Source organism: Fringilla coelebs (genome assembly GCF_963513975.1).
Source record: "Fringilla coelebs genome assembly, chromosome: 25".
NCBI lineage: Eukaryota > Metazoa > Chordata > Aves > Passeriformes > Fringillidae > Fringilla > Fringilla coelebs.
In genome coordinates, this window is record NC_140051.1 from 2168584 (window position 1) to 2196376 (window position 27793).

Below are 27793 nucleotides of genomic sequence, written 5' to 3' on the forward strand. Positions count from 1 at the left end.
TTCAGGCAGCAGGTGCCCTCTGAATGCCCTGTGGCAGCCTTGTTTTCTCACATGAGACCTCTCCCAATGCTTTTCCCACCTCCAGGGCCTCTCTGCCAACCCTGGAGCCTCCTGGCCTTCACTTCTTCCCCCAGCAGCCAAGGAGAGGTGCAGACCCAGCAGCAGAGTCAGCATCCCTGAGCACAGCCGGGGTTGTGGGGGCTCAGAGGCAGCAGATTCCAAAGGGATGAGAGGCAGTGACTGCTGCCCACACCCCTCCATGTCCCTGCTGGCACAGCTTAGCCCAGCCACTGAGGGAGAGGGACAAAGGAGCTTCCCCCAGCTGAAGGCACTGCAACAGCTGCAGGTTTTGGACAAAGGCACTGAATTTGAGCAATTGCTGGCCTGAGCCATAAATGTTTTGGGTCTTTTTGTGCCTGGAAGATGATTAATTCCTGCCTTTCCTGAAACATCAACCCGACAACAGCGTCTTGGTTTCTGCAGTGCTGACTTGCCTGGAGCAGAGCCTCGCGAGGCTGAACCCACACAGAGAGCAGCCCACTGGGCAGAGTGGGCTGGAGGACAGATGGAGGGTCCCTGCTGCAGCCAGAATGAGGAGCAGGATGCCGTGCAGGCAGGAGCCAGCATTTTTTCCCAAAGACAGCCTTAGAGAAGCAGCAAGGGCATGTCTTGCAGCACGGGGAGCCGGGGCTGGGCTGTGGAAAGCCAAAGCCACGTGTTGCATCAGCAGAAGGCCTGCCCCAGCCAGCTGGTTAATGCAGAACCTCTCTGCAGGGACACCAGGGACAGTCACGTCCATCCCCTCATGGTCCTGCCTGCTGAGGGCTCAGCTTCAACCACACAACATCCACAGTGTTCCCTCTACCCCTGCCCCAGCCACCCCCCTGGGGCGCCTCCTCGCTGTCCCAGCCTTTTTGTTCCCAAAGCTGTGCACGAAGCAGGGAAGTCCTGGAGGCTGAGTGGGAGCAGGGGAAGCCCAGCAAGTCCCCATGGGCTCAATCTTTCATTTTCCCACAGCTCTGAAGCCTCCTCACACCCTGCTGTTCCCTACAGCAAGGCTGACTCTGTGCATGGCCCCACAGGTCCCAAACCCCCCTGAAAAGGCCCAGACGTGGTGTGCAGATCCCCAAAGCACAGAGATCCCTCTGCCTCCCAGCTCTGAGAACAGATCTGACAGGGGAAGGCTGTGCCTGGTTTCTAAAGGAGCTTGGCCCACTTTCCTGTTAAAAGCCTCATTAACAGCCCAGGTTGGATGTGTGAAGACAAAAGGGGGGATTTCTCAGGAGATATTTATTTTTTCCCTGCCCTTTGTGCTGCCCACCTCTGATGTAGCACTCGCCACCCCTGTGCCCACCCCTGTGGCACTGCCAACACCTCGGACACGAGCAGGAACACATCCATCCATCCATCCATCCATCCATCCATCCATCCATCCATCCATCCATCCATCCCTCCATCCATCCATCCATCCATCCATCCATCCATCCATCCATCCATCCATCCATCCCTCCCTCCCTCCATCCCTGGTGGGTTTCACACGTTGCTCAGGCAATGAACTATTTTCTCCCCTCATTCCATCCCCACCCTCCATTCCCATGCCAGAGAAAACAAACCCAGACTGTGGGCAGGGAGAAAGAAAGAAAGAAGGAAGACAGGGGGAAGATCAAATCACCCCCTCCTCACCCACAGAGGAAGATCAAATCACCCTCATCCTCCCTCCAGCACCAGGCCTAGGGGGGCTCTGGGGGTCCGGGGGTGACCCTGGGGTGGGTCAGTGTCCGGGGGGGAGGGGGTCCGGCCACTCCAGAGCCTGGCACTCCCACTGGATGGCGGCACAGACCCGTGCTGGCTCCAGGGCAGGGTGGGCACTGACCCTCGCTGTTCCCAGCAAGGAAGGAGGGGCTGTGCCCTGTGACCAGGTGACCAGGTGACTCGGCACCAGCAGGTGGTGAGCGGGGACCAGCGTGTCACCTGTCCCTGCACCCAGATCCATTAACCACAGCCAATCCCACAAATTGGGATCCACCCCCCTGCCCACCCCGTTTCAAACAGAGCAGCACCAAGGGGAGAGGGGGAAGTGTGGGAAAGGGATCCCCTTTTTTTGTGTCCAAGGGGGGGCGTGAAATTTCTGGAACCCGGTGCGATGCCTGAGCGTGTTCAGGGGCCCCATGTGAAAAATCCATTAGGAAGAGCCTGGAGAGAATTAAAGCCCCTGTGAAAAGCAGCCTGGAGAAACAGGAGACTGCGGAGCCGAGGGAGGGGGAACAAGCCAGGCTTTAATGCCAGCATGAAAAGCCTCCCCCCCTGCCACCCCCCAGCCCTTATAAAAAGAGGGAGTGCTGTATGAATAGGAATTAAAGCAGCAACACTATCTGCCCGTGCCCGCCTCTGCCAGCTGTTGCATTCAGCCCAGCTTCCTGTCCCTGTGCCAGCAGCCAGACCTCGGGGACAGCAGCTGGGAGAGCAGGCAGAGACACAGGAGGTCACCCCGGGCTCAGCCTGGCACCTGGCCCAGCCCACAGGTTCTCTTTGATCCCTTTGCAAGGCTCCACGCATCTCCTGCCCTCTTCCTGCAGCAGCCCAGGGCTCAACAGTGAGGCCACAAACTTCCCCAAACCTTCCCCATCACAAGAGTGGCTTCAAAAGTAGAGGTTTGAAAGAATCCCATCTTTCTCTTAATGCTGTTTTTCAATCAAAATGAGGCGCATGCAAATCATCACACCTGTCCATCAATCCTTTATCTGCTGCTTTTTTGAACCTGCTGGCCAATTTTAGTGCTGTGTGACAGAAGGAGATGAAATTATCCCTATCAGAGAGCTCCTGGAGACGGCTGGAGTGGGATCCTTGGCAGAGGTGGGAGCCAAACCTCATTAGACATCAGAGAACCCAGAGGGACAGGAGGCTGCTCCCAGGGGAAGGAAGAGCCCAGATCAGAAAAAGGGTATTTTTAGACACCCAGTAATTCTTCTGTGATATGCAGATCCACTGGAAATCAGCTTTCAAAAGCTCTTCTGCTCATCTGCTGGGATATTTTAAAAGACTGCTTCATGTGGACATGTTTTTCCTTTAAGCCCCATTACCATCCTTTTCCTCTCAATCCTAAGGGCCAAGGGAAAAGCCAGCACCAGCCCAAATTCTCCCTGTAGCCATGGGCACGGAAGAAAATGTCAAAGTCCAAGAGGAATTATCTGCTGGACATGTGTCAGCCCAAGCTCTTCCAGAGGAAGACCCTGGATTTCCTTCTACCTTGGGAAAGCAAACATCCTCACAACGTGAGCAGCAGCTCCAGGGAGGAACAGGAACCTGAAATCCAACGTATTCACGGGGCTCCCCGGTTCCCAGATGGCCTCAGCAAACACAGAAATGACCCTGTATGGTTTGTTCAGAGCCAGATTGCTGATGGCAAATTTTCCCTGCCGGAACAGCCCACGCCAAATTATCCCAGGACTTTGCTCGTGTGTTAAGTTATGTACACGAGGCAAGATAAGGAGAAACCTCGGGACAAAGCTGCAATTTGAGAAGCCCAGAGCACTGCTGACCTCCTCCCTCCCCCCTGCACCTCTGCATGTCCATCTCCAGCTTTCCAAGCTTTCCTCTCCCTCCCAGGGGTTCCTGCAGGGCAGGGGTGGGGATGGAAAAACCACTGGCAGCTAATCCAGCAGTTCAGCAGCTGCCCCTGGCCTTTCAGAGTGTGACAGCTTTTGGGCCAGATGCCAAACGTGTCTTAGGCTTTAATCTCTCTCTCAGGTCACCTATCCCCTGTCAGTCAAGCCCTGCTCCCGTGGGGGCTGCTGGCACAGATGCCACCAGACAGGATGCACAGCCACTCTGGAGGATTAGCATCAGCCAGACCCCCCCTCGGGGCTTGCTCCTCTTTGGCCCCCCCGGCCCCACATCCTCCCCCCTAAATCTGCCTGGCTGTGGGAGCACCTGCTGCAGGAATTGGCATTTAGGACTTCCCAGCAAGGGCTTTTCCCAGCCTGGTGCTGTGTGGCAGCAGCTCCAGTGAGCCCCAGGGCTGTTTGCAGTGACCTTGCCGGGATGAGAGCGCTGCTGGTGTGTAAATAACTCCCTGCTGGGAGCCAAGTGAGCAGGGGGGGTCAGCAACCCCTGCCAGCTTTTCCTCCCCCCCAGCCTGTAGCACATCCAAGGCCAGGGCTGCCAAGCTGCTGGCACAGGCTCTCCCTGCTCCCCCAGCTCTGTGAGTCTCCATCCCAGGTCCATTTGCCATTTTTTTCCCTTTCTCCTTGTGCTTCCTCTGTCTGGAGCCAGTGCACAAGTGGGTGAATGTCTCCTGCACAGAGCCAGGGTGTGTTCATGCTCTGCTGCACCCAGAAAAGCCCATGTTCATCAATCCATGGACATTCCCACATGCAAATGTTCTATTCCTGCCCTGTGCAGGAATTCCCATTTCCCAAAATTCCCGTTTTCATCCTGCCCTGGGCAGCAGGGCATCCCTGTGCACACAGGTTTGGGCAAACCATTTCCATGGGCAGGATGAAAATTGGGAGTCTTAGGTGGGAATATCTACAGGCAGGATGAAAATGGGATCACACAGGTGTGAATGTCCATAAGCAGGATAAAAATGGGATCACACAGGTGTGTAAGTCCATGGGCAGGACAAAAATGGGATCACACAGGTGTGTTAGTCCATTGGTGTCACACATATGAATATCTATGGCCAGGACACAAATGGGATGATTCACAGAGGTGAATATCCATGGCCAGGATGCAGATTGGGATCACACAGGTGTGAATATCCATGGCCAGGATGCAGATTGGGATCACACAGGTGTGAATATCCATGGCCAGGATGCAGATTGGGATCACACAGGTGTGAATATCCATGGCCAGGATGCAGATTGGGATCACACAGGTGAATGTCCATGGCCAGTTCTCTGTGCAGGACCACCACACATGTGCAGTCCATAAGCACAGCCTTTTATTCTGTCACCCACTGCCTGTAATAAATAGTTACATGTCACACTACATGGCTTGCCTGTGACTGACAAAGGTCCTGCAAGGCAGGAGAAGCTATTAGGGGAACAGATTGCTGGAATAAAATATTAAATTTCCACTTATCAATCTCTTTAATGCGCCATAACTCTCAGAGAAGCATTCAGCCTTCTCCCTCTGAACAAATTGCCCTCCCCATCAGGGGGCTGGACCAGCCCTGCACTTTTCCTCTCTGGGGCCTGGAGGGAAGATTTTGGGTGGTAAAAGGGGGGGAGAACAGGGAGACAGAAAGGGGAAAAGCTGCTGCAGGGTTTTCTCTGCATCAGCCTTGCGTGTTGTTTTTTTTTCCCTCCCAAGGCTGGCTGCTCACTAGATTGAACTCCATTTATTGCATGCAGCTCTTGAAAGAGGTTTCGTGGTCCACTGACAATCCCTAAATTGCCTGCAAGACCCAAACAAATGTACCTGTAATAGCTGAGTGAGGAGGGTGAGCCCTCCCCAGCACCGGCCTAATCGCTCCTTGGGGAGAGCTGGATAAACATATTCAGATCCCATGAATTATTAAAGGGTTTTTTTTTTATGATGTGGTGCAGGCCTGGCCTGTGGGGTTGGCTGTTAATCCGTCCTCGCAGGGCAGCTGTGGGTGTGCCCTTCATTCCCTCTCATTTAACCCCAACCCCACAGCCAGGACCTTTGGGAGCCAGCTGAGATTAGAGGCAGGCAGACACCAACCCAACCCCAAAAATCCTGCCAGCCCCCACTCCCTCTGTGCTGGTGGAGCCTGAGAACGATGCTCTTTTCCAGTCCTTTGTAAAAACACCAGGAAAAGACAATTCCAAATTCCAGAGGGAGAAGCCACAGCCCCTTGTGTCTGGAGGAGCTGTGCAGGTGAGCTGGTGCAGCCACCTTCAGTGCCACTGTGGTGCTGAGACACATCAAAAAATGGGTAGGAAACACAAAGAGAGGGCTGTGCCTGGTGCTCTGACACCCCAAATGACAAGGGGTGGCTGGACAGGCAGGATGACAGCAAGAAATGGACACAGAGGCTATGGAGGGATGGAAGGTGAGAGCCTCTTACTCTCAAAGTCTTCTTCAGTCCCTACTCCACCTCCTTCTTTGTCTGAGGGCTGACCTTGGGGGTTTTTAAGCTCTGCTCACTGTTTCAAACATGCCCCAAGGCTCTGGACACTGTGTGGGATGGATTTGTGTTGCCAAAGGGAGTCAGCTCCGTTTGTACCAGGCACTGCCCCAGGAACACCGAGGTGACAACTCCCCTGGAACTGCCAGCAGCTGATATTGGCCATGACCTTGCCCTGGTTTTGGGTGGCTGGGCAGGGTTTTGTTCTTCCAGTGCCTTTCCCTGGCACAAGAAACAGCCCCCGGAGAAATGTCTGCACCAGGAACAACTCAGCAGGCAGGGATCCAGGACAGGAGGTGTGAATGAAAGGCCTGCTAAAGTGATAATGATCATAAACAAATACCGGGTAATTAGCATCTAATTAGCGCATCCCATCCATTGACCTCCAAGCACGTGGATAGAGGAAGCTTAGCCTGGTTTGCCCAAGTTAGAAAGGGGAGCTGAGGTGCTGAGGGTGCCAAACACGGAGTTATTGCTAATTTTAGCTGCCCCAGCCTCAGCTCTGTGCTTGCTCAGCATTTACCACCAGAGAAATCTGGTGGAGGGGGCTGGGGTTTCATCACCCTCAGGTCAGACGACTCCCCAAGGACTGGGGTTGCAGGCGAAGCTCTGACTGCCTTGGGCTGGACAGAGCAAGAGGTAACAGCCCTGGGAGCCTGTCCTGTGTTCCACATGCCTAGGAAACCCCCAGTGCACCTCATTCAGCTCATTGCCCATCCTGTTTGCAGCCCAGAGCTCGCTGCAGAGTGGCTGTGCCCCACCTCACTGCTCCAAGAGGCACTTCCAGCCCTCCTGAGACCCACCAGTCACTGCCTGATAACCCATGTCACTCCTTTTACCCCAAAGGAATGGGATAAATGTCCCTTTCTTGCTCTCAAAGCACCCACAGCCACTTTTCCCCCTTGGTGATGTCTCACAATGTCACTGACTTTCAGAATTCAGGTTATTGCCATATGTTATTTCTCCTCTTGAAGCTATTTCTTGACATGACTTTCTCTCCCTGACACTACCTAAGCTTGCCCACGTCTTTCCCTCCCTCCTGTGGCCACGCTGCTTTGCAGGCCATCAGATCCCTTCTGTCTCTGTGGCATCACAGCATCACTTCCCACTGCCTGCAGCCTGGGATGTTGCTCCCCCCTGGAGCCCAGACAAAGCTCCTCCAGCACCCACAGGGATCCCTGGCAGGCAGGTGAGTGAGTTCACAGAGCAGCACTGCAAGGAGCTCAGATGAAGAATCATGAGAATTGCCCAACACCAGGAATACCAAACACCATCCTGGACAAGTGACTCATCCACCTCTTGCCTTCCTGGCAGTTCCACATCCTCAGCCTGCCCCTCGTTCTGATCAATATCTCCCTGACGTGCCTCTGCTGTTAACATGTACAACAATCTCTCTGAATCCAAAGCAAGGGAGGAACAAACTGAATTGGTGTAAGAAAGAAAAAAGACCACAAGAGAAAAGGAGAAAATCCACAGCAAACCAGTGCAACACCAGCACAAAGCCAAGAACTCCACTGCCCCATTTCCCTCAGGAGATTCCCACCCTGAAAGGAGACAGTGTGATCGAGGAGATGGAACTGCTCACACCTTTGTCTCCCTCCCACCCTTTTTCCATGCTGCAGAGCAGCCCAGGTGCTGTCCTACCTGTGACATTGACTTCCACCAGGCCCGAGCGTGTCCCGATGGCGTTGGTGGCCTCGCAGACGTAGGTGCCAGCCACGCTGTAGGACACTGGCCCTTTGAAGTAGATGGTGTTGTTCTGGATTTCCACACTCCCTGGCAGGGTCCCGTTTGGCCTGGAGGGGACAGAGATCATGTTTGACCCCACAGGTGACACCCCAAGGTGACACCAACGTTCTGGGTCTGTGCTTGCCCTCGGGCAGGTGTGGAAGCTGGAGGTGCTGGCTGGAAAATCCCCATTAATGAAGGCAGGAAAGGGACACAACCTGAGCCTGTTTTAGCCCAATTTCCTGCCCATTTGCCTTTCCTGACCAGCCAGTGTTAATTCCAAGGACAGCAGTGTTGATTTAGAGCCCTGCCCATGTTGGAACAGTCAGGTAGGTGTGAAACTGGAATAATGCAAAACTAAACCCAGAGATACAGAAAATAAATTGACAAAGGCAGATGAAAAAAATTTTTTAAAGCCCCTGTGTGTTAAGAAAAGACACACATGGCCTGGTTATTCTTAATTACTGAAGCAAAGTAAAGTAATTACTCCTCTTAGGCAATTAAAAATTACTCAAGTAATTCCTTCTCCTCCTCCCGACCCAAATGTGCACATATTGTCAGCAATTTATAAGAAACAAAAGGGAATAACGGGGGTAGAATTAGGAGTGTGAAGCAGAGCCTGAATGCATGTACTCTGCATGTCTACATATACACACATGTACAAAAAACACAGTTTTTGCAGCTGCATCAAGCCAACAATCCCAAAGCTGATGGAAAAACACCTTAACCATGGTCCTAGAGAGCCCTGAACCTATAAAAACAAGAGCACAGGGTGCTCAGAAGGGGGGGGTGGGATGGTCCAGGAGGCTGCTGCCTCCTCTGACAGCTCCCCTGACTGCTGCTCATCACCATCCAAATGGGAGGAGAGGAAAAGCACTGCTGGGTTTTACACTCCAGGCACAGAAATTGCCTCAAGTGGCATCTCTTCTGCCTTGGGTGCGGTTTTGCCTCTGAGGCCTTCCTGGAAATGTTGTGAGGAACCCAGAGAGCCCCTCAGAGTTTAAGTCAGACTGGCAGAACCAGCAGATGGAGAGAGCTGGGGATGGAGAACTAGGAAAAAAGGCAAGAAAAACAATCCTCTTCAGACTTTCACTTTGAACAGTTTGATCTGGGAAGTGGAATGAGAGAGAATGTGCTCCTTGCAAAGCCATGTTGAGAGCCTCTCTCCTGATGACAAATGCCAGCTGAAAAGAAGAAAGGATCCATTTGATCTTCCTCTTTTAAAGCTACATGAGTGCTTACAGAGAAGAAAGAGCAGCAGGAGAACCACATCAGGTTGTATCAATTCCCACCTGACTGCCCAGACACCCCTCACTCACTTTTCAAGTCCCTTTACTGTGTTCAGCCAAAAGCTGGAAACCTGAGGACAAGGAAATGCTGCTGTTTAATGTCAGTCACGTGAGGAGCTGATTCCAGGGGAAGGTTGTTCACACACAGACAAATTTTGTGTTATTTGTGCATTTTCAAAGCAGGGAAATCCTGGGTTCTTTCCCAGCTCTGCTGCCGAGGCACTTGGTGGTGCTGGGCACATAAATCACCTTGTCACATCTCAGCTGCCTCACGTCACCAGGGCAGAGTATGATCCCAGCGAGGTGAGAAGGGGGAGTTTTCCCTGGATATTGAGGCTGCACTGAGCTGGCAGCCACCTTCACCACAGGCACAGGCTGTACCTTGGGGTGACACCACTGACACTGATGGCACTGAGCCCCGAGTGACCACAGGGTGAGCGAGGTGTCTGCAGAGACTCCTTGTCCCTGCTGGGAGGTGACATTTGCAGCTGGCAGCAGGGCTTTGGGGACACTTACAGCTTCCACTCGTAGGTGTGAGCTGGGGGGTTGGCATCAGATTTGCAGATCAGCTTCACATCCTTGCGGTTCAGGAACCAGTTGCCATCAAAGCCCTCGATGGTGACTTCTGGCTCATCTGCAGGGGTGGGGGGAAAGGGAGGAGAGCAGGAGGGGGAAAAGGAGAGAGGAAAGGGTTGTGGGAAAGGAAAGGGGAGGAAATGGGATGGGAAGAGATGAGGGGCACGGGTGGGAAAAGGAGAGAGATTAAAAGGAGAGGAAAAGATTGTGAGAAAGGGGAGAGAATGAAATAGGGAGAGGTGAGGGGGCAGGAGTGGGAGAAGGAAAGATTTCAAGGAGGGAAAGGTGATGGGACAAGGAATGTGGAAAAGGAAAGGGGAGAACATGAAATAGGAAGAGATGAGGAGGCAGGAGTGGGGGAAGGAGAGAAACATAAGGAGGGAAAGATGATGGGACAAGGAATGTGAGGGAGTGCAAAAGACAGCGAGAAGGGGAGCAAAAGGGACACGGCAGAGACAGAGAAAGAAGGCAGGAAAAAGAGAAAAACCCACAATTATTCCAAAAGATCCTTTCAATCCTCACCCTCAAAACCACAACCGCAGCCCCTCCACCAGCCCACCACAAACCCCTCTCCCCCAGAGCCGGGGGAGCCCTCCCAGCGTGCCCAGGCCCCTTACACTGCACGTTGAGGGTGATGCTGTCGGTGAACCTCTCCAGCTGGTAGTTGACCACGCACATGAGCTGCTGGCGGTGCGCCTCGCGGCTCGGCACCAGCCGGTACCGGCTGATCACCGTGATGGTGCCGTTGCTGTTCCGGATCTCCTGGAACTCCGCCTCCCCCTTCAGCTTGGTGTCCCAGGTGACGGTGCTGGGGGGTTTCCCGTTGGAGGAGGTGCAGGTGGCTACCAAGATCTTTTCTGTCCTGCCAGACTTGGCAATTAGCGGCTTCTTGGTGCCCTCCATCCAGTTGGTGGGCTTGGCTGCAGGGGGGTGCAGAAAGGAGGAGGAGGAGGAGAAAAGGGTGCAAAGGGATGGTTAGAAAAGCAGTGCTGCTCTGTTTGCTACATCCCGAGAGCCATCTAACACCACTGAGGCTGTGACAGGGCTTGTGGTGAGTCCAGAGTGTGCAAATTGCCAGCAATAATTCCCATGTAATAATTGCTTTATGGCAGTGCCTATGCACCTTGCACCATCTACCTGCATCATTTACGGGGGAACAATAGTGGAGGTGCCCTAAACGCACAGATATATGGAAAGTCAATCCTTTCCTCCCAGGGGTTTTCCTCCCTGTGTTAGAAAGGAACTAAAATTTGAGAGAAAACAACTCATGTAGACCTTGGGTGGGGTCTGTTCACTCACAGCTCTGAGCTCCAGGGACAAGCTCTGCTTGAGTTTAGGATCAATCTGTTGTTTCTTCTCTCTTGACAGCCCCAGCTCATTAAAACTCACCACTCCCACAGGGACCTGGTCACTGTTACTGCACCTACATTAGGAGTGTAGGTGGAGGGAAAAGGGGAACTGAGGCCTGGAAAAAGAAGAGGTGTGACAGCTCAGCTGTCTCAGAACCACCTGCTTTGTGCTCCCTGCTCTTTACATCTCCCCAGCCAACTTAAAAATCCATCCCAGCTACAATTTACAGCCCAAATTCGCCCTGAGCTCCCAGGATGTGAATCTCAGCTTCCTCCAGCTCTGTTGGACTAGAGGTACACCCTGCAGAGCCTGCCCAGAGCCTTACCCAGCACGGTGAGGTTCAGCTGCCCTTCCCGGTTGCCGGTTGGGAAGGTGGCAAACTCACAGATGTAAACCCCCTCATCGTCCAGCTCCAGCCGGGACAGCTGGATGGTGCCATCCTTGAAGGAAGGGTTCCGGAACGTCACCCTCTCCTTGTAGGGGGACAGGATGGACACGCCCATGGCGGGGTTGTAGATGGCCACATTCTGCTTGGTGCCGTTGGTGGCCTTCTGCCACGTCACCTGCGTGATCTTCACGATGGGCAGCGGGTTGGTGAAGCTGCAGTGCAGCACCACGTCCGTGCCGATGAACCCCGAGACGGTGTCATTGACCAAGACAGTCTGAGCTTGCAGCCCTGCAACGAAATGGCAGCTGGTGAGCGTTTGGGGACTCCCCAGAAGCACTGTGGTTATTGGCATCAGGCTCAGGAATTCCTCTATTTATTCCACTTGTTTCACAGAATTCACAGAATGAACAGGTTGGATGAGACCTTCAAGATCACCCAGTCCAAGCCAGCCCCAACACCTCAACCAAACCCTGGCACTCAGTGCCACATCCAAGCTTTGTTAAACACACCCAGGGATGGTGACTCCACCACTCTGGGCAGAACATTCCAGAACTTTGTCACCCTTTCTGTAAAAAGCCTTTTCCTAATACCCAGCCTGTATTTCCCTTGGCACAGCTGGGGGCTGTGTGCTCTGGTTCTGTCAGTGCTGCCTAGAGAAAGAGACCAGCCCCAGCTGAGCACAGGCACCTCTCAGGAGCTGTAGAGAGTGATAAGGTCACTCCTGAGTCTCCTTTTCTCCAGGCTAAACAACCCCAGGTCCCTCAGTTGTTCCTCATAGGGCTTGTGTTTCTTATTGACATGGCTGATACAAGAACAATTTGTGGCTACAAGGCACCTCCTGCATCCACCTGCAGCCTCATTCTTGACCATAACCACCTTCCTCCCACTATGACCAGCCTAAGGCTCATCATCATCATCACCCAAAGGCACAAGGCTGGATCAATAACACCTTCCTCCCACTATGACCAGCCTAAGGCTCATCATCATCATCACCCAAAGGCACGGGGCTGGATCAATAACACCTTCCTCCCTTTTGTCTTCAGCTCGGGGTGACACTGAGTCAGTTGTGGTAAATATGCAGGGCATGTGTGTCTGCAGGCATGTGATGTTTATCAGCACAGCACATCCCAACATATGCTAACACACACTCAGACATCCATTTAATCCCATTGGAGCTGCAGCAGTAATTAAAGGAGCTGCAAAGACTCAGCTCTCATTTCAGGGCAGCAATCATTCCCATTCAAGAAAGGCTTTAAGGCACCTCCTCTACACCTTGCATGATCTCCCTGTATCACCCAGATTGTTTCAGTGGCCTTTTTATAACCCCAGAAGTGGCTGAATTTGGGAACCTTCCACCCTGATTCTGTGGAAGGTGCTTGTGAGAAGTGGGAGCTGCAGTCCATGACAGCTCTTCTGTCTCAGTTGATTCCTCCCCTGACAGATGGAGAAGAGTATCTCCCACCAGCCTGACCCTGAAATTCATCTTTGCTGCCACTGTGTCTTTTCTTAATCTGTGTGTTTAGAGATAATGCTCTGGTAATTATACAGCCAGTATTTGTATGATAAATACAACAGAGAGGCAAGGTGGGAAGAACGAGAAAAGCGGGTTTTGCTCCCAGCTTCTGGGAGAATCTGCAATTGGATGGATTCTGGGAGCTGGGCAGGAAAGGAAAGAAAGGGATAATAAAAAAAAGAAAGATAGAGAACTCTTTCATGTTCTGCACAGAGAGTGAGGAACATGAAAGAGTAATGGAACAGAGAGAGGGGCTGGGGAAAGAAAAATGCAGAGCAAGAGAAACAAGACAGCACCTCCTAACAGAAATGTCACCCTACTCTGTTCTTCCAGGGATGAATGGCTCCCTGTCCAAGGCTAAAATAAACTCCTCAGTGTTGGACCCCGTGGCAGATGTGCCCTGGGACTTCTCCAAGAGTCTCCTTCCTGCAGTTTCACAGACACACACACGAGTGCAGGCAGACAAAACTCTTCTCCACCCACCCACACTCCACGTTGCCCCCTCACTGCCTGCCTGTTCCCAGCCTTATCCTAATCCCCACATCTCATCCACGCCTCTTCTTTCTCCCTTCTCCTTCCTGTGACCCTGAGGACAAGCCCCAACAACCCAGCCTGGCCACGAGACGCCACCAGCTGACCACAGCCATCAGCAGTTCCGACCGAAACTCGGCCTCCAGAGCTTTGTGTGGACTTGCCCCCTGTTCCCCGAGCCAAGCCCCACACCCCAGCACTGCAGCTGGGTGCTCAGGAATGCTCTCCAGAGCTTCTTACAGCCACAGCAAAGCGCTGGTGCCCTCAAGTGCCTGCACACACAAAGCCACCGTGTCCTCTGGGGCTGGCAGGGTGCACCCTTCCCCTCCCAGCACAGCCAGGGCCATCTTCCCACAGTTTTCCCTGCACAAAGCAGAGGGTGGGGATGGCCCCACTCTGAGAAAGGCACATCTGGACCACGTTTCCCCTCTGCAGAACGACGTCCCAGCAGCAGGACACAGCGCGGGACATTTCTGCCCCCAGCAGCCACAACATCCTCCCTGATGAAACGAGGGCACGGGCTGGGTTTAGATGAGGCCACGCCAGGATCTGAGGGAAGAACGGGTGCACAGGGGAGGGGGAGATGTCTCCACCACGCTGTGCAGCATATGCTGCTCCTTCCAGCCTGGAGGTGAGCGAGCCGCTGGCGGCGTTGCCCACACCTGCCGAGGTGAGGAACAGCTTTGCCGAGCAGTCTGGCTCGGAAGGCTCCAGAGCCTCCCGGAGCGTGTGGCAGCTTGCTGGGGAGCACTTCAATCACGTAGCCAGGGCCTTGGGAGCGGCCCAGCCCGGCCGGGTGTGCTCAGCGCTCCCTCGGCTCCCAGGGCCGGGGGAGCGCGGAATCATCAGCGCCTCTTCCACCGAGGGCTCGTGCGCCCAGCGGGGCCTGCCTGCGGCTGGGGCGCTGCCACAGCTGGCTCTGCTCCCCACAGGAGCTGGCTCTGCTCCCCACAGGAGCTGGCTCTGCTCCCCACAAGAGCTGGCTCTGCTCCCCACAAGCTCGCTGGCCCCCCACGGGGCCCGGCGGGGCCCTTTGAACCGGCGTTTCCACACCCCGAGAAAGCGGCCCCGTCCGCCAGCGCAGGAAGTCTCAGCTCAGCGTCTCCTCCGGTGCCCGGGAGCAGAAGAGGAGGCAAAGTGCAGGCAGAAGAGGGTGGAAGGACAGCAGATTCTCCTCAGAGTCACCCTGCAGGGCTGGCAGTCCCTCATGGCATGAGCACTGCCACCACTGGTGGGCAACCGACGTGTGCCTCTCGAATGGAGATAAAGTCAATCGAGCTGCAGCCATTGCAGCAGGGAATGTGATGGATAGCACAGGGGAGGTCGGTCCAGTCCCTCACTCCATCCATCATTACTGTGCCCTTCCTTTATGCTGTGATTTCCCTGCAAATTAATGAACTGGCCCTTTTAAAAATCAAGTTATTCATCTTGACCTTGAGAAGCAGCAACAACTCCCAGCTCTACCCTCCCACTGCCATGGGGCCCATGCATCAAAACAGGCTGGGCTTGGACATAAACTGGAGGAAAAGTGGATTTTGGAGATGATAAACCTGATTCTGAACCCACAATGGTCCTGCAGAACCCTCCTGTGCCCAGGTGTGAAGAGCCAGACTTTTGGCCAGGGGAAAAGCTGGTGCCAGTTGAGTGAGGACAGCTTGCCAACAACCGAATGCTGCCAAAGCTGGGATTCAGGCCCTTACACGCAGCAGCCTTGACAAAAACACATTCCAAACTTTCTCAAGGCTCCAGGGAAAAAGGGAGAACAAAAAAAATAACACCCGGCAGAACAAAACAACCAAAGAAAACAAACAAAAAAGCACCCTGAAAAACCCCAAACACAGCGCGGAAATCGCGTTTCCTTTCCAGGTGACTGAACAACTCTTTTGCAAGACAGGAAAAACTCTCTCTGTTCCACTCACCCAAGCCTTAACTCAGGAAAACAATGTACTCATTTTGCTCCAGGAGCACCCTCACCTCAATGCAGCGATGAGGAAGGGGGACAGATAGGGGAAAGAGGTTTGGGAGGTTGCTGGATCAGTTTCCCATCCTAAATCAGAAGCCAGAGGGCAAATTTGGCTGCTGCCACGCTCTGGAGAGGGCTCGTTTGCAAGGTGACTGAGCTGGGCTGGCAGGCCTTCCCTCGCCCCGTTACACACTCAATAATTCATCAGGGCAAATGCATAGATAATTGATGGCAATGAGCACGCACGGCCGGCAGAGGAGGAGAAAATAAAATCACTAATCAGCCTCTGGAGAGGTTTGAACATATTCAGCTGGATGTGCGTGTGTGTGAAGTGCTGGGATTGGCCACGCTTCTCCTTTGCTGAACGATCCGTGTGCTTGGTAGGGCAGGGAGAAAGCTTGGGATGAATCCTGCCATTTTCACAGCCCAGATCTCCCAGTGCCCACCAATCCATGCTGACACCTCCCAGGGGCAGCCAGCACCCGAGCAAGGATTAGCTGGATGGGTTGCAGCTTGCCCACTTGCATTTTATTCATTAGTTTGGTGGTGTTATTTTTTGTCACGGACCAAAAAGGGCCCAGCCGTGTGCCAAAGACATGTTGGTGCCAAGACCTCATTAGTGCAGACCTCAGAGATCCTACTCCTCCACCTTGGCCTCTGAAGTGGTTTGTGTTGATGCCTTTCCCCACGATCCCAACCCCAGATATTCAGCGAGGCCTCGGGGGCTCGGTGCACAGCTCGGGGTGCCCCGAGGCACACGGGCTGGGAAGGGAGGGCTGCACTCCTTGGCTGTCAGGGGCACTGGGACACAGCAGAAGTGGCAGGTGGTGGCTCTTGGAGCTGGAAACCCTTTCTCCTAAAAGCCCAGGAGGTGCTGTTCCAGCGAAGCTCCCACACTTGCAAATCAGGTTCTTGCTCCCCCATACAGAAAGCTCTGGAAATGATCTCCAGGCTCTGGGTGAGCTCTGTCACAACCTCACTCAATGCCTCTTTGTTAAGAGCCATGTGAACTGCACTCTGCTTTGCACAACCTTGCCTCTGCTGAGCCTCTCACCGATTTCTCTCCCTCCTGATACTCATCTCCCCCACAGGGCACTGAAACAGCCCTTGGCAGAGTGTGATGAGCCACCCTTTGGTGTGGCAATATCATGACTGATGCAGATGTCACAAAGCTCCTGATTGTTAGTCACAGCAGCTGGGATCTTGCAGAAGGACAAATCAATGCATCACACTTCAACCTGCACAAAGCCATACAAAAGGATCTGGTTTTGGGACGGCACCATGGCCAGGGCAGTGATGTCCCATCCGTGGTCCTGTATCCCTCACAGACGCTGCAAATTTTCCACAGAGGAAAAGTGGGATGGAACAGGAGCCCAAAACTTTCCACTCGGTGGCACTTTCTCTCCTGGTGTTTCTGAACTCATCTTTCCAAAGGAAAACAAAGTCTGAAATGCAACTCATGTGGGGCAGAGCCTCCAGCAGCTCAGAGGAACATCCCAGGTGTGTCAGGCAGGGTGGGAAACACAGGAAAAAAGATCCTAAATCCCAGCAGGGGAATTTCAGGTGGCAAGAAGCAAAGGTGTGAGGTGGCACTTGTCCAAGATGTTGGGGTTAGTACCTCTGCTCTTGCCAGGGAGGTTTTGCATTGATTGCCAGGCATTTAAATCAGGATTCTGCTGCTCTTCCAAGAGCACATGGCCTGCCTCGCCCTGCTGGGAGCCCGTTGCGATGAAGGAGTGGGCTCCAGCGAGTCAGTGGGCTCCAGTGAGTCACCCCAGGCCCTTCCTGTGGCAGCAGACTTTCACTGGAGGTCTCTCTGTCATCCCCTGATTCACTCCTGCAGAGCCTGAGCACCACAGGGATTGTAAAACCTGAGTTTCCAACACAAGGGGAGGGGGAGCCTCAGAAGGAAGATGAGAGAGATGTGGCAAGATTATAGCTCCAGGTGACATGGCTGCACATGAAAGGCCTGAGATAACACTGGGATGGGGTGGGGGCACCCCAAGAGAGAAACTGCACGCCCAGGCATCCCTTCCCCCTTCCCAGTGGGAGCTGGGAGAGATTTATGGGAGCTGCCGGGAAATGGCAGCGTTGTACAATGGCCCGCCTGGCCCTCAGCCAAATAAATCCCTCCCAAACCAGAAAGCACTGGGCTGGCCTTTGGCTTGCAAATGGGAAACACGGGGTGCTCTCCTCGAGGTCACTGGTTCAGACCCAGATCCAGCCCATGGCAGCAGGGCAGGGATGATTTTATCCCAGGAACAGTCAATGGCTTGTATCGAGCGAGGTCTCCAGCCAGGCCATCATTGGCAGCCTTTGGGATAAAGCCTTCTCCTGCCAGTGCAGGATTTCCTCTCTGGATAAATGGAGCACAAAGGCACAAAGCAGCCTCAGGAGCCCCTTGAATGAAAGCTCTTCCCCAAAGGGCCTCATCCATCGATGCTCCACTTATTCCCTGTTCTACTTTGGGAAATCTGGTCACTGAGCCACTGCTGGGATTCACACACAGGTCCCGAGCAAGAGCAAGGCCATGCTTGTCCCAGTGCTCCTCGTAGAAAGAGATGAAAGAAAAGCAGAGGCCAGGGTGGGATGGGCCACAGATTGAAGAGACAGGGATGGCCACCAGACTAGGCCACGAGTTTTCCAACTTTGCAAACATCCCCAGCTGCATCCAGCCAGGAAGAGGGCACAAAGCAGGGGAATGGGATGGGAACAGCAGCCTGCCTCTGCTCCCAGCTCTCACTCCCTGCCGTTCCTTCCCTGCCTTTCTCACAGCTGCTTTGCTTCACCCCCCAAGTCACGGGGAGGGGAACATGCCCCATGGCAAAAGCAGGGAGGCTGGCAGAGCAGGGTTGCTGCAGAAAGAGCTGACGCAGCACTGGGAAAGGCCTTCCTGCAATAAAGCTCCCAAAGCCCGTGCTCAGCAAACAAAGCACAAAGGCTCCGTCCGCGCCGCGCAGCGCCCGGCCCGCCCCAGCGCGCCCGGCTCAGCCGGCTGCCAGCTCCCACACCTGAGCACACTCAGCCTGCCTGTGCCCCAGCCTGGCGTGCCCCACTGCTGCCCACTTGGCTCATTTCCCCTCTCCTTGTGGGCTGGATGTGGCTCCAGCTCCTTCCTCAGCTCTTTTCCTGCTGTGGGCTCTTGCTCACACCTGTCCAGTGCTCGGTTTCACAACTCCAGTCTCCTTTGTCCTGTAATTTCCACGTCACAACTCCTTCCCTCCCCACTGCCTGTCTCCAGGATTGCCTCTCCAGCTGGTCAATGCTTGTGCCTTTCTTTGATTTGCCTTCTTTCCATTGTAGCCTTAAACATCTTCCCACCTCTCTTGTGTCTCCACCACCACACCCCAGCCCACTCGCTCTCCTCTGCTCATCCCCAGCCACTGTTCCACCAGGGGACATGTCCAGGATGACATTCTGCACTAGGAAAAGCAGGCAGCTGGCCAGGCAAAGACAAAGAACCAAAAATCCAAGACTCTTCTCTCTGGAATCATGTCACTGCCTGCCAGCAAGGAAAAAACCAAAGTCTTTTTGCTAACCAATTCTAACCTGTAAGCAAAAGAAAGAGGACCACAAGCAGAGCCAATGCTTATTTGGTGGTTGGGTGGGGAAGAAAAGCTGGAAAATCGAGTGTGGAGGAAGGGAAAGAAGCTGGAGCTTTGAGAAGAAGGAAGCTAATTAAGCTGAGACTGTCCTGAGACCTTATCTTGATGGGCTGAGTCCTCAAATGCACACGAGTGTTTTCTCTGCTCTGCCTCTTTCTTGGACTTTCTTGTTGCCTTGGATATTGTTCAAGGAGTTCTGGTCCAGTGCTAAATCTCCTCACTATTTGAGCTCTCCAGGTGCTAAGGAGGAGAGATTTAATGAGGAGCTGTGAAGAGGGGATCAAGATAGTAACCCATGGAGAGCCTCATTTCCGAAAGGAGGGAACTTGAGACTGAAGAGATTCAATAAAAACAAAAATAAACTCGATGGCACAGAAAAATGAGAGAGCATCAGATCCTTCCTCCCCTCGCTGGTCTGTGGAGCTGGAGCAGGAAATGGGGGAGCTCTCAGGGCTGGAGCAGGGAGTGACTCACTCGCCTCCACAATGGGAACGGGACAAAGCCGAAACTCTGCTGACTCAGGCGTGACTTCAGCGCCAGGGTTAATAACTGGCAGCCTCCTCTGGCTGCCCCAGCAGCCAATTCCCTCTGTCCCCACTCAAACCAAGCCTCTTTCATCAGCAGAGATGCCCGGTCACAGGAAATTATCAAAGATCCCAATGCTGGTCCTGTGTCCAAAACGTGGTGAAAAAAGCATCCCTGCCAAAGCCCGCTGGTGCTGGCCAGCCCTGTAATTTTCATGGAGAAGATCAAAACTCTGACTTTCCTATAGCTGAAATGTATGTTTAACAGTCACAGCTTTCTGCCTGTGGTTTTGCTTTCCTCCCATTATCTCTCAGGATATAACATATTGCTGATATCTCACTATCTCCCGAAGTTAAAAAGAAATGTTTCCTCCGCTTGCAAGCAGGAATGCCACGCTCTGTTCTTCTGTAATTTGTTTCGAAAGACAGAAACAAGCGAGTTTTTTTGTAACCAGGAGAATGTGATGTATGTTCTGGTGGCTGACAAGTAGGGAAAAGCTTTGCAAACAAGACAAATGCAAACATGGCACCAACAGATGCAATGGACAGACACCCTTCGCTGGCTCCCTGCCTGTGATTTCTCTTTTAATGTGTTTTTATCTTGCCCTAGAGATATCTCTGCAGGGAAGTGGGAAAGGCTCAGACCTCCCAACTTTCTCTGGGTTGTTTAAAGATTCCAGCCTGTGAACAACAGCCCAGAAAGAACAGTGAGCACAAATAACCCCAAATTCAGTGCTCTGCTTGATTTCCAGCCTGCTGCTGCTCAGCTTCCTTATCATCAAGCCCCTGTGTAAAGAATTCCTACAAATTTCACTTCTTCCCGGGTTTATGATCTCCACAGAGCAGAGGCAGACACAGCTCCAGTCCTACCTGGGCCCCATCTGCAGGAATCACTCTGCATATTTATGGAAAAAAGCTTTGCATCTTCAAAAGGCTTTTCAAACAGCAACTAATTAATCCTCCAACACCCTGAGAGGCAGGAAAGCCTTACTACCCCTGCTTTCAGGGGTGGGGAAATCAGAGGTGCTGAATGACAAAGAGATGTGCCCAAGGCCACCCAGGCAAGCACCGGCAATCTCACCTGGCTGGAGGTGGGGATGTGCAGAGGATGGTGGCAATTCCCACCTGAGGAAGCAGGGATGGAGGCATTTGTGGGGAGCCCCACAGCCCCACCCACCCCTCACACAAATGAGAGTCACCCTCATTTCCATGGCTGAGGAAACCGAGGGAGATGAAGTGGAAAATCCATTTTATAGGCAGAGCGTGGAAACCTAAACATTGCTCCACTAGAGGTTCCCAAAACGTGGCTCACAATCTTACCAGCCATGAGCAAACTGCTTGCAACCGAATCTCTGAGATTTTGTGCTAAGGACATGCCAGAAATCAGGTGACAGTTTGAGGCAGGGGGTGAGTGTGCCATTCACCCTCTGAGCAAAGCCAGCCCCACATTTCTGAAATATCCCACATACTGGAAAGGAGTGGGGTTAGATTAGATTTTAGGAACAAATTCTCTCCTGTGAGGGACTGGCACAGGTTGCCCAGAGAAGCTGTGGCTGCCCCATCCCTGGAAGTGCCCAGGGCCAGGCTGGAGGGAGCTCTGAACAACCTGGGATAGTGAGAAGCGTCCCTGCCCATGGCAGGGGGTGAAATGGGATGAACTTTGAGGTCCTTTAAACCCAAACCATTCCGTGACCCCCGTGCTGGGTCCCACCTCCATCCAGGCTGTCTGAGGAATGATTGCTGGGCTTAGAGGGGCCTGCAAGAGCCAGGACTGTAAACAAGGGACAAGACCACCCACTAAAGGCAGGCTGAGCAGGGGAGGGGGGAGGAAAGCAGGGAGGGAGGGTCAGAGCCCAGCAGGGAGACCTCCCACCACGGGTCACGCTCCCTGCCCCATCCTCGGGGGTGCCTGGGCTTTGCTTTCCTGGGACACCAACCAGGTACAGCCCCTCTTCCCTGCCCAGAAAGGTGAGGGCTGTCAGTGAGGGCTCAGAGAGGCCAGAGCAGAGGGCAAGGCAGGAGGAGCAGGGAATTCTGCAGGAAAAAAAAAAAGATTTGTCCTGCAAAGAGGATTTCACAAACTCCCATTTCCCTTTGGACACCTCTCAGTGGGAGCATTGCTCCTTCTGCTGAGTTAACTGAGGACTTAGGCTCAGAAGTTGTATCTCAGTGATTGTAACATGATGAGGGACACAGGTGAACTTCCAGGAAGAGAAATTAAAGATTTCTCCATGCCTGATTATCCTATTCTCCAGCGAGGTGGATTTGTGCTTCCAGGTAGCCCCAGGGAGGAGGTGAGGTGTGCTACAACACTTAGGGGAATTTGATGACAAATGTCCCTCAGGAGGTGGAGTGACACCAGTGCTGAGTGCCTCAGTGCCCAGGGACAAAGGTGTCCCTTCAAACACGACCTTCAACACTTCTGGGGGCCTCTCTCAGGGTGTTTCCCTTTAATTCTGAGCAGGAAGGTTGGGATCCCCACAGCTCTGGCAGGCTGGAATCCCACATTTGCCCTAAAACTATTCCCCAAGTCCTGACCCACGAAGGACAAGGCAGGACCAAAAACAATCAGCTCCTCATGGAAATCCACACACAGGGAGAGGGATGGAGCAGCCAAGAGCCAGCTCCCCATTCCCAGCCTGGTGCTGGAGAAACCAGGCCTGGATCCTCAGGGTTAAACAGCTCAGCTGGCCTAAACTGACAGATTTTATTGACTTTCATGGTGATTTCATTGACTTTTGTTCAACTGCATCAGCACCAGGCTCCCTGTTTCCTTCTCAGGGAGCAACAAGCCACGTGCAGAGGGATGTGGAAGCCAGATGGATTTTCCTGTGCCACTGGGGAGAGCTCCAGGGAGTCATCCTGCTCTTCCAAAGACCAGGAGGTCAACTGCTCTCAGGGGACTCCTGTGTGCTTTGTCTCAGCTCAAACTGGAGGCTGCCACAAAAATGGAAAGCATGCTATGAAAAAATAACCAGAGCTGGTGGAACATTTTCCAGCGCAGCATATTTTTCTGATGGAAAGTGTCACTCAGTCCAAGCCAAAACCATCTACTGGAACGTGCTGATTTTGGCAAAATTCTATTAAAAAAAAAAAAGCAAAAAGCCTTTTTGATAAGTTTGAAATGGTTTTTCCTTGTGGGCTCTCATTTCTTTGAAATGGCATTATGGTAAAACACTGACCAGGAGTGCAGCCAGGATGGGATCCTTTGCTTGCCATGGAATGGGGGCATTTTGGATGAAACCAGGCCAAAGTTTTCTTTTGAAATTTCCCTTCTGTGGAAGCTTTCAAATGACAGCCACAAAGCAGAAGGAGACCTCCCTCTGAGACACCCAGCATCCCCACTCTGCCTTAGTCATCCCCACAGCTGACCCTTCCAGCAGCTCTCACCCCCAGACACAAATCACCTCCCCACCTTCACTCCCCACAGCCCACTCCAGCCTCGGATCCCTCTGGGTTCATCCTCTCCTGGCTCCCATCCCACCCTGTCCCTGGGGTAGGAGTTTTCTGGGGGCTTGGGCCAGCCCTGCAAGCTGTGTGTGACCCCCAGCCCCTCTCCAGCCCCTCTCCCTCTGGGTTCTGTCTGCTCCTCCTTCCTGACAGACGGATTTGCTCCCACCCTGCACCTGCCTCCTGTGCCCACCTCCTCCTCCTCCACAAGTCTGCTGCTTGTGCCTTTCCACTCTCTAACAACTCCAGGGGAGGCTGGTTGAGAGAACTCCTGTTCCTTTCAGATTTGGGGGCAAAAAAGAGGTGGGGAGTGAGAGAGAGAGAGAGAACACAAACCAGGCTCTTACATTTTGGAGCAGACATGACAATTTGGACACAGTTCCTCCAGAACATTGTGCATATTTTAAGACAAACTTTACCCCAAAAATGTCAGCCAGCTCTCCTGGTGGGAGGAAGAATGAAGGATTGAAAGGGTCCTCCAGGTTTCCAGCAGAACTTTTAGCTTGGAAAAGCTGGAAACTGCTGAGCACCTTCCCCAGCACGGCATGCTGCTTCCCTGCTGCCTGCCAAGGGCTGGAGCGAGGATGGGTGCTCCAAAATACCCCATTTCCCACAGGAGCAGCCCTGTCCTCCATCAGGGGAGTGCCCAGGGTGGGGGAAATGGCTCTGGAGACAAACCAGTGGAGGCAGGAGCAGGGAGGCCGGGAGGGGAGATGGGCTGGGCTTTGCCCAGAGAGGTTGTGGACTCTCCATCCCTGGAAATATCCAAGGCAAGGCTGGATGGGACTCAGGGGAAGCTGTGGGGTGTGCAATTAAATGGTTTTTGAGGTCCCTTCCAACCCAAAGCATGCTGTGACTCCATGCCCTGACCTCCCATGCCAGGACCATCACCCAGGCAAGGAGGAACTGTGCAGGAAGAATCCCAAGGAGGGAAACAAGAACTCCTCCTCAGAAGGATGGGACCGGCCTGGCTGTGCCTCCCTTGGTGCTGCACCACCTCTGGACCTGGCAGCTGGGCTGGGGTGGCTCCCAGGCTGCAGTGTCACTTGTTTGTCACCCCAGCTTGAGCTAAGGACTGCTCAGAACCACCTTTACTTGTTGCTTAGGGAGCAGAGTGGCAGAGAGGACACAGCTGGATGCTTGGCTACCTAAAGAGATGGATGGGAGGATATAAATAGCTGATGGCAAGAGGAAAGAGGACAAAAAGTCCCATTTCCAGTTTGGTAAAAAACTGACCAGAATAGCAGTGGAGGAAGACTTCCAGAAATAAGCATGTGGGTATTAAATGAATGGAAAATGAATTAAAAGAGAAGACAGGGAAAGAGACTGAAAGGAGATTCTGAACCTCTTTGAACAGTAACTGTCCCATTTTGGAAAAAGGGTTTATGGCACCTGGGTGCCACAAACCCTTCCTGGAGGTAACTTCAGAGTGACAAGAGGCAGTGGAGGAGGGAGATAAGTATGTAGATAAATGTCATTAACCCCTGTTAGTGCAGGGCTCAGGGAGTTCAAAGGCTCAACCTGCAGTGAAGGGTGGAGGTCCCAGGGACTGTGTCAGTAACACCTCTGAGAGGAGGCAGTTGAATAATCCAAAAGTTTCTTGCAGGCTTGGGAACCTCCTGTTTGTGATGCTGCCACAACACCAGGGCTGTGACAGTCACAGGGATCTCAGCAGAACAAGAAGGGGAGAGGAGATCAGTCCAAGAGTGCCAAGGTGGGTTCTGCCTCTGAGGTCACTCCTGACCCCCAGGGATGCAGCAAACAGAGCACAGAGGGTGGGAAGGATGTGCCCCAAAGGGAAGGGAAGGGAAGAGCCTTCCTCGAGGGGAGGGACACACCTTCCTCAGGAGAGATCCCATCAGAGAGAAACAACAGCCCTGCAAAGGAAAACAACAGGCTCTTCTCAGGGCGAGCTGAGAGGGAGCCCAGGGAGATCCCAGCCCTGGGGGCTCTCCAGCCTCCACAAACACCCAGCCAAGGACAGGGACAGTTTGCTGTGGATGTCCCCAAGAGAAGCACTCAGACAGGGAAGCAACACAAAGCCCAAGAGGAAGAGGAAGTTTACAGCTGTCCTCAGAAAAGTCAGCGTGGCCTTTCCTCTCAGAGCTTCCACATCCCCTGGGAGAGCACAACAACTCATCTGCAAGTCTGCACAGAGCCCTTGGGAGCTGGAACCTCGGGCCTGACAACTCCGTGGCAAAGTGTGAATCCAAAGTAATTGCACTGTTTGCTCTGGGAATACTCCAGATACACTTGGCATAACAGAGGAACACTCAGAATTCTCTCCTTGTAGGATTTACAAACGCCCTCTTTCTTTACATCTCTAGGATTTTCTCTTCTCCCTTCTTTCTTTCCATTGCAGTGATTTTAGAATTTTAGAATTTTTTCCGAGTTTCTGCCTTCACTCTCTGCCTGTGTAATGAAATCTTTTATCCTCCAAACCAAGCAGAGAGGGGGATCTCTGGAGCAGGCACTGAGGGCAGGGTCCCTTGGGCACAGACACAAACAATCTGCAGGCAGCTGCGGGGGCTGCAGGGTTAAGCCATTTTAATTACCTGCAAGCAGAGCACCAGCCAAGGAACGGCCAATGTGCAAAGCAAGCCCTGGATGTCTCACCAGGCTCCTGCTGATCCTCTGCTAGATTAAATTCTTGCCTGAGAGCTGCCCTACAGTTTTATGGCAGTGGGGATGACTCCCCTGCACCCATGTTTGGGCTGGGGCAATGCTTGTGCTCCCAGAGCTGTGTAAGTGCAAACCTCCCACCTGGGTGACACCAAGGAGCTCCAGCAGGGTTTGAAGCTGTTGCTTTTCCACTCCTAACCCAGCAGAGAGGCAGAGCCCTCCTCTCTATCTGTCTCCATCCTACCAAGCCCTTCCCAGCTCCCAGCAGCTCCCCTCATATCCCTTCATCTTCCTCAGATGGCCACAGCAAAGCCAGGGGAAGGAAAATGGTGTTTGGGTGTGTGTCTGTGTGGGCAGAGGGAAGGGAAGGAACAGACCTTTCCCGAGGGACTCAGATGGGAGTCAGCAGCTCTCCCCAAGCAGGGATGGACATCTGGGGCCCCCTGGATTTGTGTGAAGTCCTCTGAGGCTATGGCAGGGCTCCTTCCCAGCAGGAATGTGGCAAACCGTGCTGTCAGAAACTCCTGTGTGTTCCTAACTCCCCTCTGCCTCCTTCCCAAGCTCTCCACAGGGAATGCTGTCCCCTCCCAGCTGGCAGTGGCTCTGCTGCACAGACCTTGGTTCCCTGCCTCCATCCCTTCTCCCCCGTGCCTGCAGGTACTGGGGAAGCCACAGCTGGCTCCCACGGGACTCAGGGTCCCCATCCCTCCCGTTTCCCTTGCCCTGGTGCATGGGAAGCCGCACCCTGACCTCTTCCAGCTCCGACTTGCTTTCCCAAATTGGGCTGGTTTTGGGCAGGACGTGCCCGGACCTGCCACCTCCTCCCCAAGCCTTTGAAGGCAGCCACGTAGGCAGCTGCACCCTGCAGACTTTGGTGTGGAAAAGCCACAAATCCCTGAGTCACCTGGCTCCAGCCTGTGAAGGCTCCTGTTCCCTCTCTCGGTGGGACAGACAGGCCCAGGACAGCAGGACTCCCTTCCCAAGAACTCCTGGGAAGGCAGGTTTCTGTGCCAGGATTGGGAGCAGGAGTTTGGACCTCAGGATGGGAGAAAGGGGGAAGTCTTTGTGCAGGATTTTGGACCTCAAAGTGGGAGATTTTTGTGCAGGATTTTGGACTCAGGATGGGAGAAGGGGGGTCCTTTGTGCAGGATTTTGGACCTCAAAGTAGGGGGAGATTTTTGTGTAGGATTTTGGACTCAGGAGGGGAGAAGGGGGGTCTTTGTGCAGCCTGCTGTGAGAAGGACAAGGGACAGGGACTCCTGGTGCCACAGCAGATATCCAGAGCAGATGGGTCCCTGCAGGGTGAGCCCCAAGTCAGGGGGCTCTGGTGTTTTTCAGCCTCAGCAAAGGACTCTGCCTGCTTGGGGGGTGCTCTGTGCTCAGCACTGACCCATTTCCCCTTCCCAGAGAGCCCCTCTCCCCCTCAAACCCACTTCCATCCCACTCTCCTTGTCCCCCAGTGCTGCCCACGGAGGGCTGAGGGTGAGCTGGGTGTGGGAAGGAGCCACCTGGCAGGCAGGGCACAGAGCAGGGTGTGTGCCCAGGGAACATTTCAGGGGAGAGGAAACACGTGCAGTGTCCCAAGGACACAAAACCCTCCTGGATTTCCGCAGCCCTGGCTCCAAATCCCCCACCAAGGCCATTTTCTCAGCCCAAGGGACAATGGGAGCTGACATAAACAATCCCATAGGATCAGCACACGGACACCCAGCCCGCCCCCACCGCTGCCCTGCCTCCCCCTCAGCCCAGCTGAGGCCAGCAAGACACAATGTGTAATTAGGTTAATGAGCTAAGCCCGGATTTTAATTGGGATTCCCCGATTTACTGTTCTATCTCCTCCTTTTGTTTTACTGCTGGTGCAGGTTCCTAAAAGCTGCCCTTGCTGAAGGCCCTGATATTAGAAAGGTCTTACGGATCTTTAATTGTATTTAATCATCGAGGTAATTAATGATCCTTGAGCAAAATGGAGATTGCATCTAGAGTAGCTCCAGTCTTGCCCTTTAGCATCTGTTGTGTCTGGGCACAGGAATTCCGCAGGCAGGCAGGAGAGGGGTTCACACAGAGCCAGACAAAAGGATGGAAGAGAGAGGAGAGCGGTGGGGAGAGAAGGGATTGGGGGGAAAAAGCACATTTGAAATGGAGAAGGAGCTGAGTAGAAGA

General features: G+C 53.4%; 1 protein-coding gene across 1 annotated transcript in view; it reads right to left on the reverse strand.

The window, feature by feature from the left end:
• Positions 1 to 27793, reverse strand: part of NECTIN1 (nectin cell adhesion molecule 1) — a gene marked incomplete at its 5' end in the record, with an annotated part of 90883 nt that overhangs the window by 36579 nt on the left and 26511 nt on the right. The window contains 4 exons of the mRNA XM_084221584.1: positions 7739 to 7890; positions 9628 to 9745; positions 10305 to 10607; positions 11363 to 11713. Of these exons, the coding sequence (XP_084077710.1) occupies positions 7739 to 7890; positions 9628 to 9745; positions 10305 to 10607; positions 11363 to 11713 (924 nt within the window). The remainder of the gene's footprint in view (positions 1 to 7738; positions 7891 to 9627; positions 9746 to 10304; positions 10608 to 11362; positions 11714 to 27793) is intronic.